Genomic DNA, 16,472 nt, shown 5'->3' with positions numbered 1-16,472 from the left:
TATTGTAGGAACTATACTCAGAGTTTATGCGCCAACATTCTGACGTTTTGATGTCATCAATTCAGATGACGTGAATTCACTGTTTTATTGAACGGGGTACAAACATGATCACTACATAAATCACGGGAAAAGCATGAACGATTTAACGGACGCCGTGTCGATCGAACGTTTTATTTATTAAAAGGGACGCGAGTTTTGACGGGCGTATGATTAATCTAGTTAGCCGCGACCGAAAAAAAAAATCCCTTTCCGTTTCCAATTAAAAATGTACGTCGATTTACCGTTCGGCGACAAATTATTCTTTTCGGAAAACGATCGACGATTAATTTTACACCTTGTTAGGCGTCGGTAACGACGAGCATCGTGTAGCCGATGCGATCCTCCGTGGCCTTAACGTTTACACGCGACTGACTCATTTAAATTTAATGAATAATCACGTCAATAAATATGTAGAGTTGCGTCTTGAAGGCGCTACGGGCCGCACAGAGACGAAACACTGTCGATTTTCAATGAGAGCACCGAGAAATGTTTATCCCGGTTTCGATCGTGTCTATATCAGTCATTCCAAAAGTACTTTCGACGTCCACGTTGAAAATATAGGATTTTTCAAAGTTTTTTTTTCGAACTAACGTCATAATCTCTCAAAACTCATCATCTTCTTTATGGTCACTTAAATAATTTGCTCAAATCTAGTTAATTTAATTAATTTGTAGCCTAAACATGAAAAAAGTATCTTGCTATGTGCGAAATCAACTCGTGGCGCGTTCGGTTCTTCACGGAAATTGTCGTCTCGAGAATCATATCATGTTTTTCATCGTTTGGTTGGAAGGCGCGTATTCTTTCGTTTATAACCATACTTTTTACAGTAGCAAGATAAAGTAAAATATCTTGTGAATCACATTTTTGGACCATATGTGTAGTGTTATTTTCCTAAAAAGCAATGTTTATTGCCAAAATAATATGTACCGTATGAGGGTTTCCAAAACAGTATCAAATTATTGTAAGTATCGCCGGTAACAAAGTTATGTTGAAGAAGAAAATACAAGTAATTGTAATACAGGTAAAATTATGGTAACAATATGTCATTAAACTCTTACGTTTATACAACTTTAATATTCTATTTATAGATTGCTGAAGAGATTTCATATATTTACACTTCTGAAATGACTACGAAACAATCCATAATCATCAGAAGATATATTCAGCTCCGAGAGAAAAGAATGTGTAGGTGGAAGATTCACTATTACGTAGACATAAATATTTACATCTCCATTTGTCCCACATATGTTGCATCTTATTCATTGCCTTTTTGTGCTCATGTAAAATCGGGCATTCTCTTACGTTTTCCAACGCATTAGTAATCCAACGCACCCAAAACAAAGTTCTATGAGTAATTACCAATACTTATCGCTACGTAACGAACGAAGAGCTGCACTATGACCTCGGAATTAAATGAATGTACGAAGTGATTCAAGATTTCGCCGTAAAATATGAAACAAGGTTGCTAAATCACAGCAACGTGAAAGCAACTCGACTGGAAAACCCACAAGAAATCAGAAGATTGAAGCAAACCAAACCACATGAACTACTTTGGTGTATAAGTGTATTTTTAACTTTATCTTAACTAGGTTACTTTTATTTTAAGGAATACATACTGATGTATTAGTTCCATATACGCCTTGCTTGTATATTAATGCAAGAATAACAGAACAGTTGGAATTATTTAATGTGTAAATTAAGATTGTACAAAGCATATCGAATGTAACATGTAATCAATTTAAAAAAATTTAAATAATTTTAGGCACATTTTAAGTTGAGTATATTGGATTATTCAAAGTTCTAAGTTATTAATGCTTTACTAAGGGATGCTTAAATATAAACACATTAAAAGAACATTAAAAGTCTGATAGTTAATAAGTATATAATGAATAAGTAAAGATGATTCTTAGATCCTTTGTTTTAATTGAAAAGCAACGTTAAAACCCCTCCTCTGTTCATAAATTATCCTACGCTGTACATCTAGTATCTCCTTCGTATTGAGTATAGAGGTGTCACCCGCCGCGATATTTCTTTGCTGTGTATGTACCGAAATACACTAAGTATTCAAAATTAAGTACCAATTTGAAAAGGTTATTAAAAACAATTATATAGTTTTTTATAATGTTTAATGTGACGTTCTTCCTTAGATGGAGATAAGCGGTAGTAAATAAACATTCCCATGATGTTCAGACGCCATATTCATACTTTATTGACTTTTTTGTAGCATATCTATTTAAGAATGTTACATTTTATAATCTTTACATATTTACGAAATGTAAATGAACGAGGAGATCGAGTATACACTTTTCTGTGATTTACTAAATAGTTTATAACTTTTATGAAATCTAATATATTATATTGTTAAACTACCTTAAGTAAATGTACATATTCAAACATAAGTAAAAAACAATCAGCAACGACAAATACCATCTATTTTGCAGCCACAAAGCTTGACATATTTAGCTGTCGTTAATTTGCCTACGAAAGTTATCGAGCCTTAGTTTCTATAGGATACACCCATTGATAAGATCGCTAAATGTATTTATGTTCAAATGTATTTTGAAGCCATACATATGTGAAATATTAATTACCTGATACATCAGCACAGGTATACAAATTACATTTTTAAAAAGTAATGAAATAAAAATACAAAATATGTGTTAAAAATATAACACAACATAACAAAATAATAATAAATATAATAAACCACTGTTCATTCCATTCATATTTTCATAATTTTAATGGATTTTTAATGGATTAAATTCCAATGCTTCCTCTCCCAATCTACTTTCCCAATTTTTCCTATTGAACCTTCACTATCCCCTTCACAAAAACATCCTTATGTGAATTTTATAAGAGAGAATAATGCCCTTACCTTATTCAGTCCAAGTTCTGTGAACTTCTCCACTCTTATGTGTTTGTGTCCAGAATTACATATATGCCGATGGCTCTAGCAAAGCGGGCATTCCGTTTCAATTTTTTTTTGGCCTGGAACCGGGAAGGGATATCCTATTACAGATACCTGGTCGAGAAGACCCGCAGGAATAAGCGAGTTGGACTGGTTATGTGGAGACTGTCTCTGGGCTGCCCACTAAACCCCACCCTATAATCTGATCCAATGACCCTAACTGATACTTCTTACTGTTAGTAAGGAGGTTGCCCGTAACCGGTAACACATTAAGAGGTACATGAGTTAATTGCTCGCCGGAGAAGGTCGAGACAATTTGGAGTTAGAGCACGACGGGGAAGTGTCGGCTGTGATAGAATAAGGCCACGAAAAGCCGAATGAGTTACTGGCCTAAAATATCTACCAGCTCGGTAATACATCTATTGTCCGAGAGACGAAGAGTGGAGAAATATCTCGAGTAAACCTCGGATATAAAATCTTGAACTTGGGGGACGTCTGTTTCTCTATGAATTTGATTGTTCCTGACGAACCAGGGGGCATTGGTTATTCTCTTGAGAATTTTGTTTTGAAAGACTTGAAGACGTTCCACCTATTCCATTTCAAGCTTCCTGAACAGAGTTCAGTATTGACCGCTGAACTCTTCGCGAAATTCAAAGCTTTATTATTCCCAAAATGCCCTCGAATATTTCCTGGAACAGAAATTCAACCATCACCTGGTCGCCGGCTCACTGTGAATCATCCGTAGCTCCTATCTGAATGGCTGCAAGACAAGTTTACTGTGGATCCCTTCTCACGTTGGTATACCGGCAAATGAGCCTGCGGATAGTGCGGCTAAATCGGCAGCCTCCTCTCCCCTCTCCATCTATCTCTCCAAATATCTATACTGACCTTGTCCGATTCGTTTCGTTTTTCACCAAGAACTTTTTATTACTTTTTACTACTGATTGTTTCACTTGACTACTTTCAGTCGCTATTTTCAATCCGATTTATTTTATTACTATTTATTATCGACTCTTTTAGTCGTTTACCTTTAGTTACCATTTTCAGTCCCACTAGTTTCATTCGACTAACTTTTAACATTCTGGCTCTGCCGTCTTAGCCGCGACCTTGAAAAAAATATGAAGAATTTATATATAACATATGTGATTTTATGTTTTTTTAGTAGTTTGCTTGTAATTAAAAAAATACTATATATTCATATAGCATTTTGGAACGCTACATTTCAAAATTATTAATGTAATAGGGCAAACAGAATACAATTGGGACTGATAAATAGTTAAATAGTTTTGTTCAAGTCTTTTGATTGTCAAAATTTCTTTCCTAAGATCTTGAACTAATTTTAGATTCGAAAAGTTCGATAAATTGCATCGATTCCAAACGAACTGAAGACGTTTTTACAGCAGCAGTTGTTAAATTTCGTAAAAAAAATATTAACGGTAAAGAGGTGATAACCATATTCAATAATGACATTAAATAATTCCTAGAAATTAATTTTTTGATAGGAACACTCTTCTTGAATATTCAACAATTTATTTCCATGGTAAGGAAATAATAAATTAGAACGAGAAGGAATATATACATCTCCATCTCACTTATCATACGGATGGAACAAATATTCTCATTCTTACAAAATATAACAGACAGATACATTTATTATGTCTTCATTACTTTCCAAATATTAAAATTAAATACCATGAAACGTATTTGGGATAATTATTCCTTTCCTTTTTCATAAAATCAAAGTAATACTAAAATTTAGTGTTACTAAATACTACTATAGTATTAATAATTATTAAAATGAACTGATCAAAGCTATTAGCTCCGCCCTTTCCTCTGTCACAATATACTCGTATAATTGCAGCAATTCGTACATCTTCGTCTGGTATCACGAATTGGAAAAACAGTCGAAGCGTGCAGTTTTTTGAATATCGACTATTTCGACTGTCTTGCGATGTGTTTTCAGTCGATAGTTCCCAACGCTACTTAAAATGTTCAAATTATATTTAACATAACTACAGCATTTTGGTTATGTTCTGATGAAGGAACTTATGGCGCCTCCCGAACTTATCGAACCCTTCAATATCTTAGTTTCTAGTCCCGGTCCGTCCCTGTTTCCTGATGCGCGTCGTTTCGTGTCTGCGAACAGTTTCCGCTGCTTCTTAATGTTTAATTATTAATTTCGTCCCGGTATTTATAACGGATATTATAAAACAGCTTTTCCTTTCGCCGGATCGTGTTTTTAATTAAGCCGTTTACAACAATGCGAAAAAATCCGTCTGGACGCTGCTGCCGTTTGACGTTGCATGCGAGAAGACACGGCGCGGAGGAAGAGGAAAGACGTACAGGAACGAGGACGGCGACAACAAGGATGAAGAAGAAGTGGTAGAAGAAAAATTGCCACCATCAGCCGTTTAGAACTAGAATATAAACAAGCCACCGGTATAATTATAGATCGGTGTTCTTGTTGCCGGCGATTATTGTTTGCTCGTTTTGCCTTGGTGCGAAAACGGTTATGAATTAGTGGAACGATTTGGCCGTGAGGGGAGAAAACACACGATATTCTATAAACCAAAGCCGGGGACGTAATAAAGTCGGTAAATATAGTTATGTGTTGGAGGGATTAACAGATATTGCAGGGGGGAATGATAAATATAAGGTCGTGATTTTTCCATCCAACTTCTTCATTGATTTTTAGAAGAACACTTTAACCTAAGTACAGATTACACAACAGCGCTTCTGACAGTGAGTGATATAACAGATATAACAAGAAAAGTACAAAATCCAACGGTAATAAACAAGAGAACAAACTGGGAAGGATTAGCTGAAGAAGTGAACAATCGAGTTCAACTAAGTTAAGACACCTAAGATAGCCGAACAATGAATTTTTGAAGCAATATACAACAAGGAGTTAATTATCCGAAAGAAATCAAGGAAATGGTAGCTGAAAAACAATACCTACGAAAATAATTTCAACAAAATAGAATAGACAACAATGGACGTTCTTGAAAGTCACCAAATACTAAAGAGAACAAGTCTATACAGTCGACCTATGTGGAAGATCTATGTGGAAATTTGGCACACAGTGATGAAAAATAAAATGAAAGCATTTGCTGATCATCTAGAAAAAATCTTCAAACAAAACGGAACTTACATTGAGTATGTCCAAACGACTCAATTAATCATGCTGAAGGAAGTAATCAAAGTTGACATTGATCCAAATAAATCACTAGGCTATGACTTAGTAACATAACAATTGCTGCAGAAATGACCAAGAAACGGAATTATAAAACTTACGAACTTGATCAATGCAGAATTTCAACTAAAACATGTCCCAGACGTTTGGACGATGGCTGGCTGAAATTATAATTAACTAGCTGACCCGACAGACTTCGTCCTGTCAAAAAGATTTGTAATGTGGCAGTTTTTGTGCCTACGTATTTTAAAAAATTCTCCTGAACAGAACCATCACCCTGGTGATAGGGCGTTGTGAATAAAAAATAATTAAATAAAACATATATAAGGATTGAAAAGTAAGTAATCGCTTTATTGTTAATCATGTGAATCATAATTATTATTATTATTATCATTATATTGCTTTGTGGTATACGATGTTTTTTGTTTGATTACCTGGCGCATAGATAAACAAATCTGATGGTTTTCCAACACGGGAACAGGCAACATACAATTGACCATGTGAGAAACATGGGTTTTCTAGATTAATACCACAAACACTTAATGATTGCCCCTGGGACTTGTTTATAGTCATAGCAAAAGCAAGCCGTCAACATGTCTATAGGAAATTTGCCATTACCAATGTCAATGAGTTGTTTAGAGAATATGTTTCCAGATTGGTCATTTTGCAACTCGACACGCATATTCTTGCTTAAATGAAGTACTTTAACATGTTTCCACAAATTGGAGGACTTTAGACATGCATTGAGTTCATCAGCTGGCGTTGATCGTGGAATCACTGGCAATGTTTGACGAAAATCTCCTGCTAATAAAATCATTGCACCACCAAATCGGTTATTATTGCTACGTAGATCTTTTAAGGTTCTGTCTAAAGCCTCCAAAGATTTTTTATGTGCCATCGTGCATTCATCCCAAACAATCAATTTACATTGCTGCAAAACCTTTGCCATTGCAGAGTTCTTCGAAACGTTGCAGGTTGGAGTTTCATTGCTTTGCATATTTAATGGCAATTTTAGTGCTGAATGGGCTGTTCGACCACCTTCAAGCAAAGTTGCTGCGATTCCCGACGAAGCGAGTGCAAGTGCAATTTTATTTTGTGAGCGAATTGTTGCTAATATTAATGAAATAAAAAAAGTTTTTCCTGTACCACCAGGTGCATCTAAGAAATAAATCCCTCCAGTTTCATCATTTGTTACTTTCATAAGAGTTTCAAATACATACTTCTGTTGTTCATTTAACAGTGGAAGATTTGTTTGAATTTATTCTTTCAAAGCGTTGAGATCATACAGTCTTTCTCGATGCAACTCTTGGTTAAAAGCGTCATGCATTGGACGATTGGGCGCGGTCAGGCCTAATTGAATTAATAGTTTGTTTGACATTATCAAGCACATGTCCTCAATTGAAATCAATGCTTCATTGTAAATTTCTTCACTGATTTGTATATTTGGATTTCCCATTCTATTCCGTATTTGATACAAAATATCATCACACATATAATCTTTGTACTTCATCCACAAATCAATTGGGTTTGATGGGAAGCATGTAGATATGATTATAGAAAACAATGTTCGTATTTGATGAGTGTGTGATGATATTACAGCATCATTGAGAGTTTGATCCCAATGAGCGTCATTTTCAAGCAATTGCAAACGTTGACAGGCTTCTCTGTAGGATCCACACAATTCACCATCAACAGTTCGTAACTGTTGGAATGATGTTGGGCCACGTACATTGACTAATAGCAGTCGTAAATAAAAACATTCATCATTGCTTGGATGTACTGAATAAATCCGGCCAATCGCATCGGTGGAATATACATCTGTATATCCTGGAACTGGTTTTCCTTGTTTCCGTCGTATAAATCTCCTTGAGGATTGATTCCAGGTATAATATTTTGGCATTTCAGAATATAGCAATGTTTGTGCGAAATCATCGTTTTGGCATGTCTCAAAAAAACTGGTTAATGTAGTAGATGGTGGCTGAGCAGCTCTTTGTACTGCGTTCTGTGCTGTAAAATACACTCTTTGTCCATTTTCTAAATGCACAGCTAAGTGAACAACAGAAGGGTGTCTCTCATGAATAGGAAAAGAAAATATTCGCCAAACTGCTTCATTACTACTGACATAGCGGCCCATTTGGTATTGGGTAACTTCATCATTAGAATTCTCTGCACCAATTCCAATCACAGCCATATCACTCCCTTTGGTTACATATTTGCAAATGTATTTAATCGATTTCACTGAATGGCAAGATTCAACGTTGATGTGTGCTTTGAATGTCTTTGATAAAATGGGTGAATATGGAACAATCCAACGATTATCTATTTCAATATCTTGTTAATTTAATTTGACAATTGTTGATTTTCCATTGTCTGCTGTCGATCTGCGACGATACAATGGATAACCGTCATTACCAGTAATTGTTTCCGATATTAATGTCCGTGGATATCGTTTTGAACATTTACCATCCATCATACACGGTGAATTTTGATTAAGAGTTCCACAGGGACCATGTATCATGTTTTTGATAACTACCTCATGCAATCCAGGATCTACTTGTACATTAGGGATTTCAGCTGATATCACTGCATCAACTTCATTTGGCCTTATCTTTTCAACCAACCAAATCAAAATGTGTGCATGTGGCAATCCTCGTTTCTGCCACTCCACAGAATACATTCAGCAGCGTGTCTCACCAAACACATTATGTTTTGCGATGAAATTCATTAAAGATTTCAACTTTTGTCTAAAGACTCTGGCTGTAATATCATGACGATCAATGGATGATTTCCCAGGTAATAACTCCTGCTTAATTTCTATCCATTGCGGATTGCATGTAAATGTGATGAACAAATCTGCTGTACCATAATGACGAACATACGACATGGCATCTTGAGCATATTCGTGCATATGCCGAGGGCTTCCGATGTATGTTGCTGGAAGAATAGTCATCCGACCGACATTCTGTGCATTTCCATCAGTATTAATCGCATCTCGAAGGTGAATATACTCTTCAGATCGGAGTTTGGTTTGATTCAACCTGATGAATGTTAATCTCTCCGTTTCAATTTTAACATACATGTCATCAACATATTTGTGATATAATCGCCGACATTTCAATATGTGATTATCTGCATTTTCCCGAATCATTAGGCGGTATGAATAATAGTTCATTGAACTGACTTTTTTGTTGGTTTCAGAACCTGTAAACAGATTTTGTTTTAATAACATTCAAATACATAATATAGTGACTGAGATATTATCGCCATAGCTAAACTAATATTTTAGTTACCTGTAATGGGATTTATCATTTTTATTGATAAATCGTAGCCATCTTCACCTTGCCAAAATATAATGGGATATTGCAGTGCATCATATGAGCGGTGTGTTTCCTTTATAGGTTGTAATTGAAAATTCCGACGATGTAAAACAATATCACGGGATTCCAAGTTTTCTCCAACTACAACGATAGCAACTTCATCAATAGTTGGTGCATTAAAACGTCTTGTATGTTGACCTGCAGGTGTTTTATCAGCTCTGATTACAATTTTGTGATTATCGGATGGCATCAGATCCAGGGCAGTTTTAAACAATATAATCAATTGATTGTGTTGATGAAATAAAGTTTGTAATTGTTCTACAATAGACCTTTTTACTAAATTGTTATGTGCACAACGCAGATCAATTTCTTGTGGTGAATTGCCCATAAAATAAATTTGCAGGAATTTGTTGTCGCTATCTGACACTGGTAACAGTGAACCTGCTCTGTGATATATTTGCCCTTGTATCTGTAAATAAAAAAAATATTATGGTGTGGTATAAATTAATGGATTGTCAATGATCAAACTTAAATAATATTTGATCTTAAAAAGTATATATTTAGTTTTAACTAATATCTATCAAATATAAAATATAATAAAAGTGTCACTGAAACTGAATCACCATATAATATGATGACTAAGTGATATATTTCGTAATGATTAAGAAATTGAAGATTAGTAACACATCTTAACTTTGGTGACAGAAAATTTTGTTCGCTAAAATAATTATGAGTAACTGCTATAATACATACCTTGAAAGTTGGCATAAAATTTTCCCGAACTGCATTTGTTGCCCCAAATGAAGTCATTTGAAAGCAATTGTTATATTGTTGAATATGTGTCAAAAAGTGTATAGAATCTGTTCCTATTCCTGAAACCAATGAGTACAATGGTTCTGGTGGTGGATCCAATTGTATCAATTTCACTTTACCATTTGCGCAACACAATCCATTGGCATCGTTTTTGTATTTTAATGCCTTACAGTGTGAGCAAACCAAGTTCATAGAACCAATAACAACACATTGGTAGTTACTGTAGTCAATTGACACATCGTAACTGAAAGCAGCTGGATTCAAACTTGCGCGATTATTAGTTGAATGTCGCGCTCGCGCTTCACGCGTTTGTGATATCCGAATTCTTTCACGTTCATTTCCGTCGTCACGTTCTTGTGCAGTACGATTAGATCGGTAATTAGCTTGGTTTATAGCATTTCTGGTTCTTCTACCTAAATTGCTTCGTCTTATAGGAGGCATATCAAATATAAATTATTTTTTCACTAATCACGAACTAAACAAACACTAACTAACTAAACACTCTGCACAAAACACGATATACGAATTTGTTTCGTGTATCACTTGACAATTCATCTGTCATCTGTCAAAAGTCATCTGTAACAGACAACTTTTTTTTTTTAAATTTGATATGACTTGAACTCAAATCCTTTCAATCCGTACGAATTGTTTTATTTATTTAAAATTTTTTATTTGTTTAAAATTTAATTCAAATTTTAAATAAATAAAACAATTCGTACGGCTTAAAAGGATTTGAGTTCAAGTCATATCAAATTTAAAAAAAAAAGTTGTCTGTTACAGATGACTTTTGACAGATGACAGATGAATTGTCAACTGATACACGAAACAAATTCAAACAAAAAGGGCTATTTTTAGGGTTTTTCCAGCAATAATTCTAATTTTTCTCGCCGTAAAAACCATCCCTGAACTTCAACGAACATTTTAAAAAAAGATTTGGCCAAATTGGTCCAGGCGTTGTTGAGTTATGCGCTTAGGAACATATTTTGCGATTCATTTTTATATATAAGATATATAATTTTATAATAAATTATAAAATAAAACATATAGACCTATCTCGCTACTAGCAATAATATATAAGCTATTTGAAAAATTCCAGGAAAAAAGGAACAAAACAGGTTATAGAGGGATTTACCAACAATCAATAATTGATCAAATGCATAGAGTAACTATTGTAATTGACAAAAGCTATATTCTTAGATGTACCACAAGCCTCAGTATCACGACCTTGTTCATAATCTATAGAAAACGTTACAAAAAAAACACACTAAACTTACAGCCAGAACCTTTAGAGGAACACTACTCAGAATTAAAAGAAGCTGAAGCAGGTGTGCCAGAAGAAAGTGTATTGGGGCCAAATCTTTACCTACACTACAGATGTGATTTACCACATATGGAAAATATCACAATGGCTATATTTACAGGTGACAGTGGGATTCTTGCTGTTGAGCACAATAGCGAAGAAGCTACACGAAAATTATAGCAAATAAAAATTAACGAAAGTAAATCAGTGCATGTGCAATTCGCGTATAACCAGAATGTCTATATAGAAACAACTCTAAGTATCTCGGCAGGAATCTTGATGCAAAACGTCGCTAGAAGGAACATGTAAAAAAGAATAGAATTTGAGTTAAAATGTAGGAAAATATATCGGCTAATAGGAAGAAAAGCACAATTAACAGTACATAATAGGTTACTGTTATACAAGCAAGTATTGAGACCTAAATATGGTAGACATACGGAGTTCAATTATGGGGATGCTCCGAAAAAAGTAATGTAAAAACTATACAAGTTTCCGAGATCCTGAGATACCGATTGTCACTCAGGAAATCGGAAGAACTGCAAGTAGAATCAATATATCACCAATAAATAACATCAATATATATCAGGATAGGATAAACTCAAAAGAATCAATCTATTCGATCTTGTGTAGTGTAGTGAGTTCCATTAACCTTTCCATATCCTACCCATAAAATATAATTCCCTCTCAAAAACCAACTTCAATCTATTTAATTATCCTCAGCACTACTTGTAACACAGGCTGCGAATAAATGTTGATGCTTTTATAACTATAGCTTATATGATGCAAAACAAAGAAAGGCGAAACTAATCTTTTGATTTAGCTGGTAATTAAATAATCCAAAAAATATCACGCATTTTGTTGTAATGTTGTAGTGTTATTTTTCAAATAAATATAATTCTTCTATTTCGTTTACATTTGATAACATTCTCTTTTTTTCCACATTAATTCTTCTCAAATAACTTACTGCGCCATCTAGTGGCAGACACCAGAAAAGTATTGATCTATTCACTCCCGCCATCTGCGGTGAGTAAGACAAAATAACACCGTAATTACAAAACTCTTCTGTAAAATAATACATTCCCAAATTTAATTTTACAGTATTCTTTATAACATAATTATTTCTGTATTAAATTAATATTATTTTGTTAGTTTATAGTTATGTTTATAGCAATATATTTGCACAATATAAATAATTTTAAAATTACATATAATAAGACAATTTCTCATTTTCATATTGTACACAATGCATATAATATATATAAAATCTACAAAATGGTGAAGGTATAAAATGGGAAGGTATTTTAATTAAATTTTTCAATAATTATTAATTCCCAATATTCACCTTTACATAACATATATAATCAAAAAAATATAAAGTCGCAAAACTAAAGTAAGTGTAACTAAGCAACAGGATCATTAGAAAATCAAGGAATTTCAAGAAAACTTAAGTGGGAATATAATTTTTTTTTAAATTTTATTTATATACTTTATATATCCTAAGACATATTCACTAGCCGTGAAGAATTTCAAACAAATAACAAAAATATCAGTCAGTCAACTGTATAATTACTTAATTGTACTGTACTAATTGATTTTTGCTCAATATCAATATAATTGTAAATTTAAATGCGCCTCCGCCATTCTGTCTTCCTCTGATTATGTCTATATAACAATTCAATTGAAAAATCCCCGGCCTACCACAATCAAACACATTTTTTGGCAAAATTAGTTTTCCTAGTTCAACATAATTCCCTTCAAGGTCGATACACCGATTATAGTGACCCTCCAACTTTTCGATACCATTTTTATAATACAATATGTCCTTTGCTTCAAAATAGGATTGAGTTTCGACGATCACCTCTTCACTCGACGAACATTTCTTCCCAGCGAGCATTCTTTTGAGATCTGAGAACAGCAAATAATCGCTGGGGGCCAGATTTGGAGAATACGGTGCACGAGCAAGCAATTCAAAGCCCAATTCATGGATTTTTGTCATCGTTTTCACTGAATTGTGACACGGTGTACTGTCTTGGTGAAGCAGCACTTCATTTTTCTTCAAATGCGACCGTTTTTCGGCGATTTCGTCTTTCAAACGGTCTAATAACGCTATGTAATAGTCGCTTTTGATGGTCATTCCTTTTTCAAGGTAGTCAATGAAAATTATTCCATGCGCATCCCAAAATACCGATGCCATAACCTTGCCAGCCGACTATTGTGTTTTCCCACGCTTTGGAGAGGTTTCATCGTGTACAATCCACTCAGATGATTGTCGATTGGACTTCGGAGTGAAATGATGGAGCCATGTTTCATAATCCGTTGTCACATATCGACGCAAAAACTCGGGTTTATTACGCTTGATCATCTTCAAAACTGCTCCGAATCATCAACTTGTCGTTGTTTTTGGTCAATAGCGAACTAGCGCTTCAGCCCCTTTATACTAAGTTTTTTCATACCCAAATATTCGTTACTAATTTATATCTTTATATCGATATCTTTAGAGTTTCTGCTCTTTCATTCAATTTCAATTTATGATCATTCAAAATCATTTTGTGGATTTTTTCTATGTTTTCGTCGGTAACAACTTCTTCTGGCGTCCACTACATTCACTGTCTTCGGTGATTATTTCACCACGTCTAAACTTAGCATACCAATCATTGATGGTTGATTTTCCTGGGACAGTGTCTGGAAACTCGGCATGAAGTCAAGTTTTTGCTTCAACTGTGTTTTTTCTCTACAAAAAGCAATATTTTATCAACACGCGAAATTCCTTTTTATCCATTTTTTGACAATAACAAAAGTTGCTTCATTCAAAATGCTATAATTCACAAACTAATCATCCGACAGCTGTCAAATTTATACATGCATGTTTTGAGGGTTAGGGCTAACTAAAAAACGTATGGATTTAATCGTAGTACCGCCATCTATCTGTCAGGCCGGCGACTTTTGAATTACCTGTTACCTATGAAAAAAATGCTGTGTAGACTAGACAAAGGTAGATGGAATCTATAGTGATAAGTGATTAGTTGACCGCCAGGGTTCGATTGAGTTGGCTCATTTTCTCGGCCTCTTTACAAAACACCATAACAAACAGAAGAGACTGATGCTTGGACGACACAAAGATTGACAGTAAAAACTTAATAGATTAAATTTCTATCTGCGAATCGTTACTAAAACTGAAGAAATTGTCTGGTTGATCAAAAGTACTAACTAACTAACAACAAACAACAATAATAATTAAGTATAAATTTTATTTAAAACATACATTTTTTCTGGTGAACTTTTCATTTTAATCAAAGGTTATCCTTCCCACATCCCCATAGTTTTTTTGGCGTCCCCGACTTTTCGAGCTTATATTTTAAAAAATAAATTGGGAATACTTTAGTCGACCTTTCGGGGACCCTTTTCTCCGCTCCTCTTTGCCAACCAATTATGGGAGAACATCGGGCCGCAATGGAGAGGACAATTGCTCCAGTTTCAGGGTTTCCATGTTCGAGGTGTTGCGTGAAACGGTGAATATATATCTGCCACTTCCCCATTCGGTTCGAATGTAAATGAACAGTTCGTTTAATATAAGACAGCACATTTATTTTCATTAACTTAATGTTGACTGAATGTGACAAGAATTCTATGCGTATTAAAATATAGGTAGCTTTTGTTTACAAAATCAATATAATGTCTAACTATACATATTCCAAACCCTAAGTGTATCCAGTTAAAAGAAGAAGAAGTTAAAAGAAGATTTTCTCGATCTCATAATAACTGAATGTTCCAACGACAGAATTTTTATAGAGGAGAGATTAAAGGCCTGAAGCAGTTAAAACAACTGAATAGGTTTGAATTTTTTGAACTGTATGTATATAATCTTGATTGATATTAGTTCCTTGTGGCAATTTACTTCACGATTATATATTTTATAATACAATTAATGCATATATTATCGAAGAACCAAAACTGCATTTAATTAAACAATAGCTTGTAGATTAGAGTTATTTTATTATGTTTACAGTGAACTCTTTTCTAAACCACCTATATATACTATGTAGGAACTATAATATGTAGGTCGATTAACTTGTAGAAGGGGTATACTCTATTACATAGCTCTAATCCTTAGAGATTAGTGGTTTTCCAAGGGTTCTATTCTTTAGATTATGGACTCCGGAAGGAAATCTTTTGAAACATCTCTGCTTTGTCCCTAAACTACTAATGTATTATTTGTATACAAACAATAAACTCTATGCATGCTATATATGTGAAACGACTTTCCAAAATCCCTAATAACTTGATTAAAATATAAATAATAATAAAATTAGTAATTATAACCTTAAATATTGGTAATGATATGAATTTAGTCATGATTGTAGTTGAATATATATCGAAATTTGTAATAATGCATAATTTTAGTTTGGTGTTCAATTGCCAAATATTCAAATTAACGTTTCATTGACAGTTATTGTACTTGTTGATGTTGATGAATTTATATGATATTTAAGAAAGCAGCGCTTTAGTTTAGTTATTTATATTATATCATTTAAATAAAATATATAATTTTAACATTATACATAAAAGTTTGTTGCTATCTGTAATGAATTAGATACGTCTTATTCAATTACAGCGGCTCCAAGTTTTACCTCAAGCGCATACCGCATCAAAGCTCCCAAGTTCTCGTCTTTGAAGTGCTAAGTTATGCGTGAAATTACTTTATAGCAACGTACTGTATAATAATAATCCGCCAGCATTCATCTCATGATTTATAGCCCTACAGAACAATGTAATATTACATTTCTTTGTTTAAGTTTCTATATATTATATATAAAAGTTTACATATAGTTTATATATGTTTATAGACTTTAATTAATCCAACTGGTTTCTTTTTTAATGTTGATTGAAGTTTTATTTTCGTTA

General features: G+C 33.9%; 1 protein-coding gene across 1 annotated transcript; it reads right to left on the bottom strand.

The window, feature by feature from the left end:
* Positions 1 to 6,249: 6,249 nt before the first annotated feature.
* Positions 6,250 to 9,969, bottom strand: LOC143198257 (uncharacterized). The gene is made up of 3 exons (XM_076407387.1): positions 9,431 to 9,969; positions 8,879 to 9,341; positions 6,250 to 6,301 (listed from the first exon to the last, which is right to left on the bottom strand). The coding sequence occupies exons 1-3, from the start codon at positions 9,843 to 9,845 to the stop codon at positions 6,250 to 6,252; spliced, it is 930 nt and encodes a 309-aa protein (XP_076263502.1). The 5' UTR covers positions 9,846 to 9,969.
* Between the last annotated feature and the right edge of the window lie 6,503 nt (positions 9,970 to 16,472).

This window comes from Rhynchophorus ferrugineus, unplaced genomic scaffold (assembly GCF_030347505.1).
Source record: "Rhynchophorus ferrugineus isolate W39M unplaced genomic scaffold, kcgeb_rfMv2 rfM6, whole genome shotgun sequence".
Lineage (NCBI taxonomy): Eukaryota > Metazoa > Arthropoda > Insecta > Coleoptera > Curculionidae > Rhynchophorus > Rhynchophorus ferrugineus.
The sequence above is the reverse complement of the archived record's forward strand: the minus strand, read 5'-3'. Positions and strand labels throughout refer to the sequence as shown.

Excerpts from the sequence above, each read along its gene's own strand:
- LOC143198257 (XM_076407387.1), bottom strand. The coding sequence starts at position 9,845 with ATGGGCAATTCACCACAAGAAATTGATCTGCGTTGTGCACATAACAAT. Across the intron at positions 9,342-9,430 it reads AATGATAAATCCCATTACAG|GTTCTGAAACCAACAAAAAA; the intron begins GTAACTAAAATA and ends ATCTGTTTACAG. Across the intron at positions 6,302-8,878 it reads GCCAGAGTCTTTAGACAAAA|CCAGCCATCGTCCAAACGTC; the intron begins GTTGAAATCTTT and ends TTATAATTTCAG.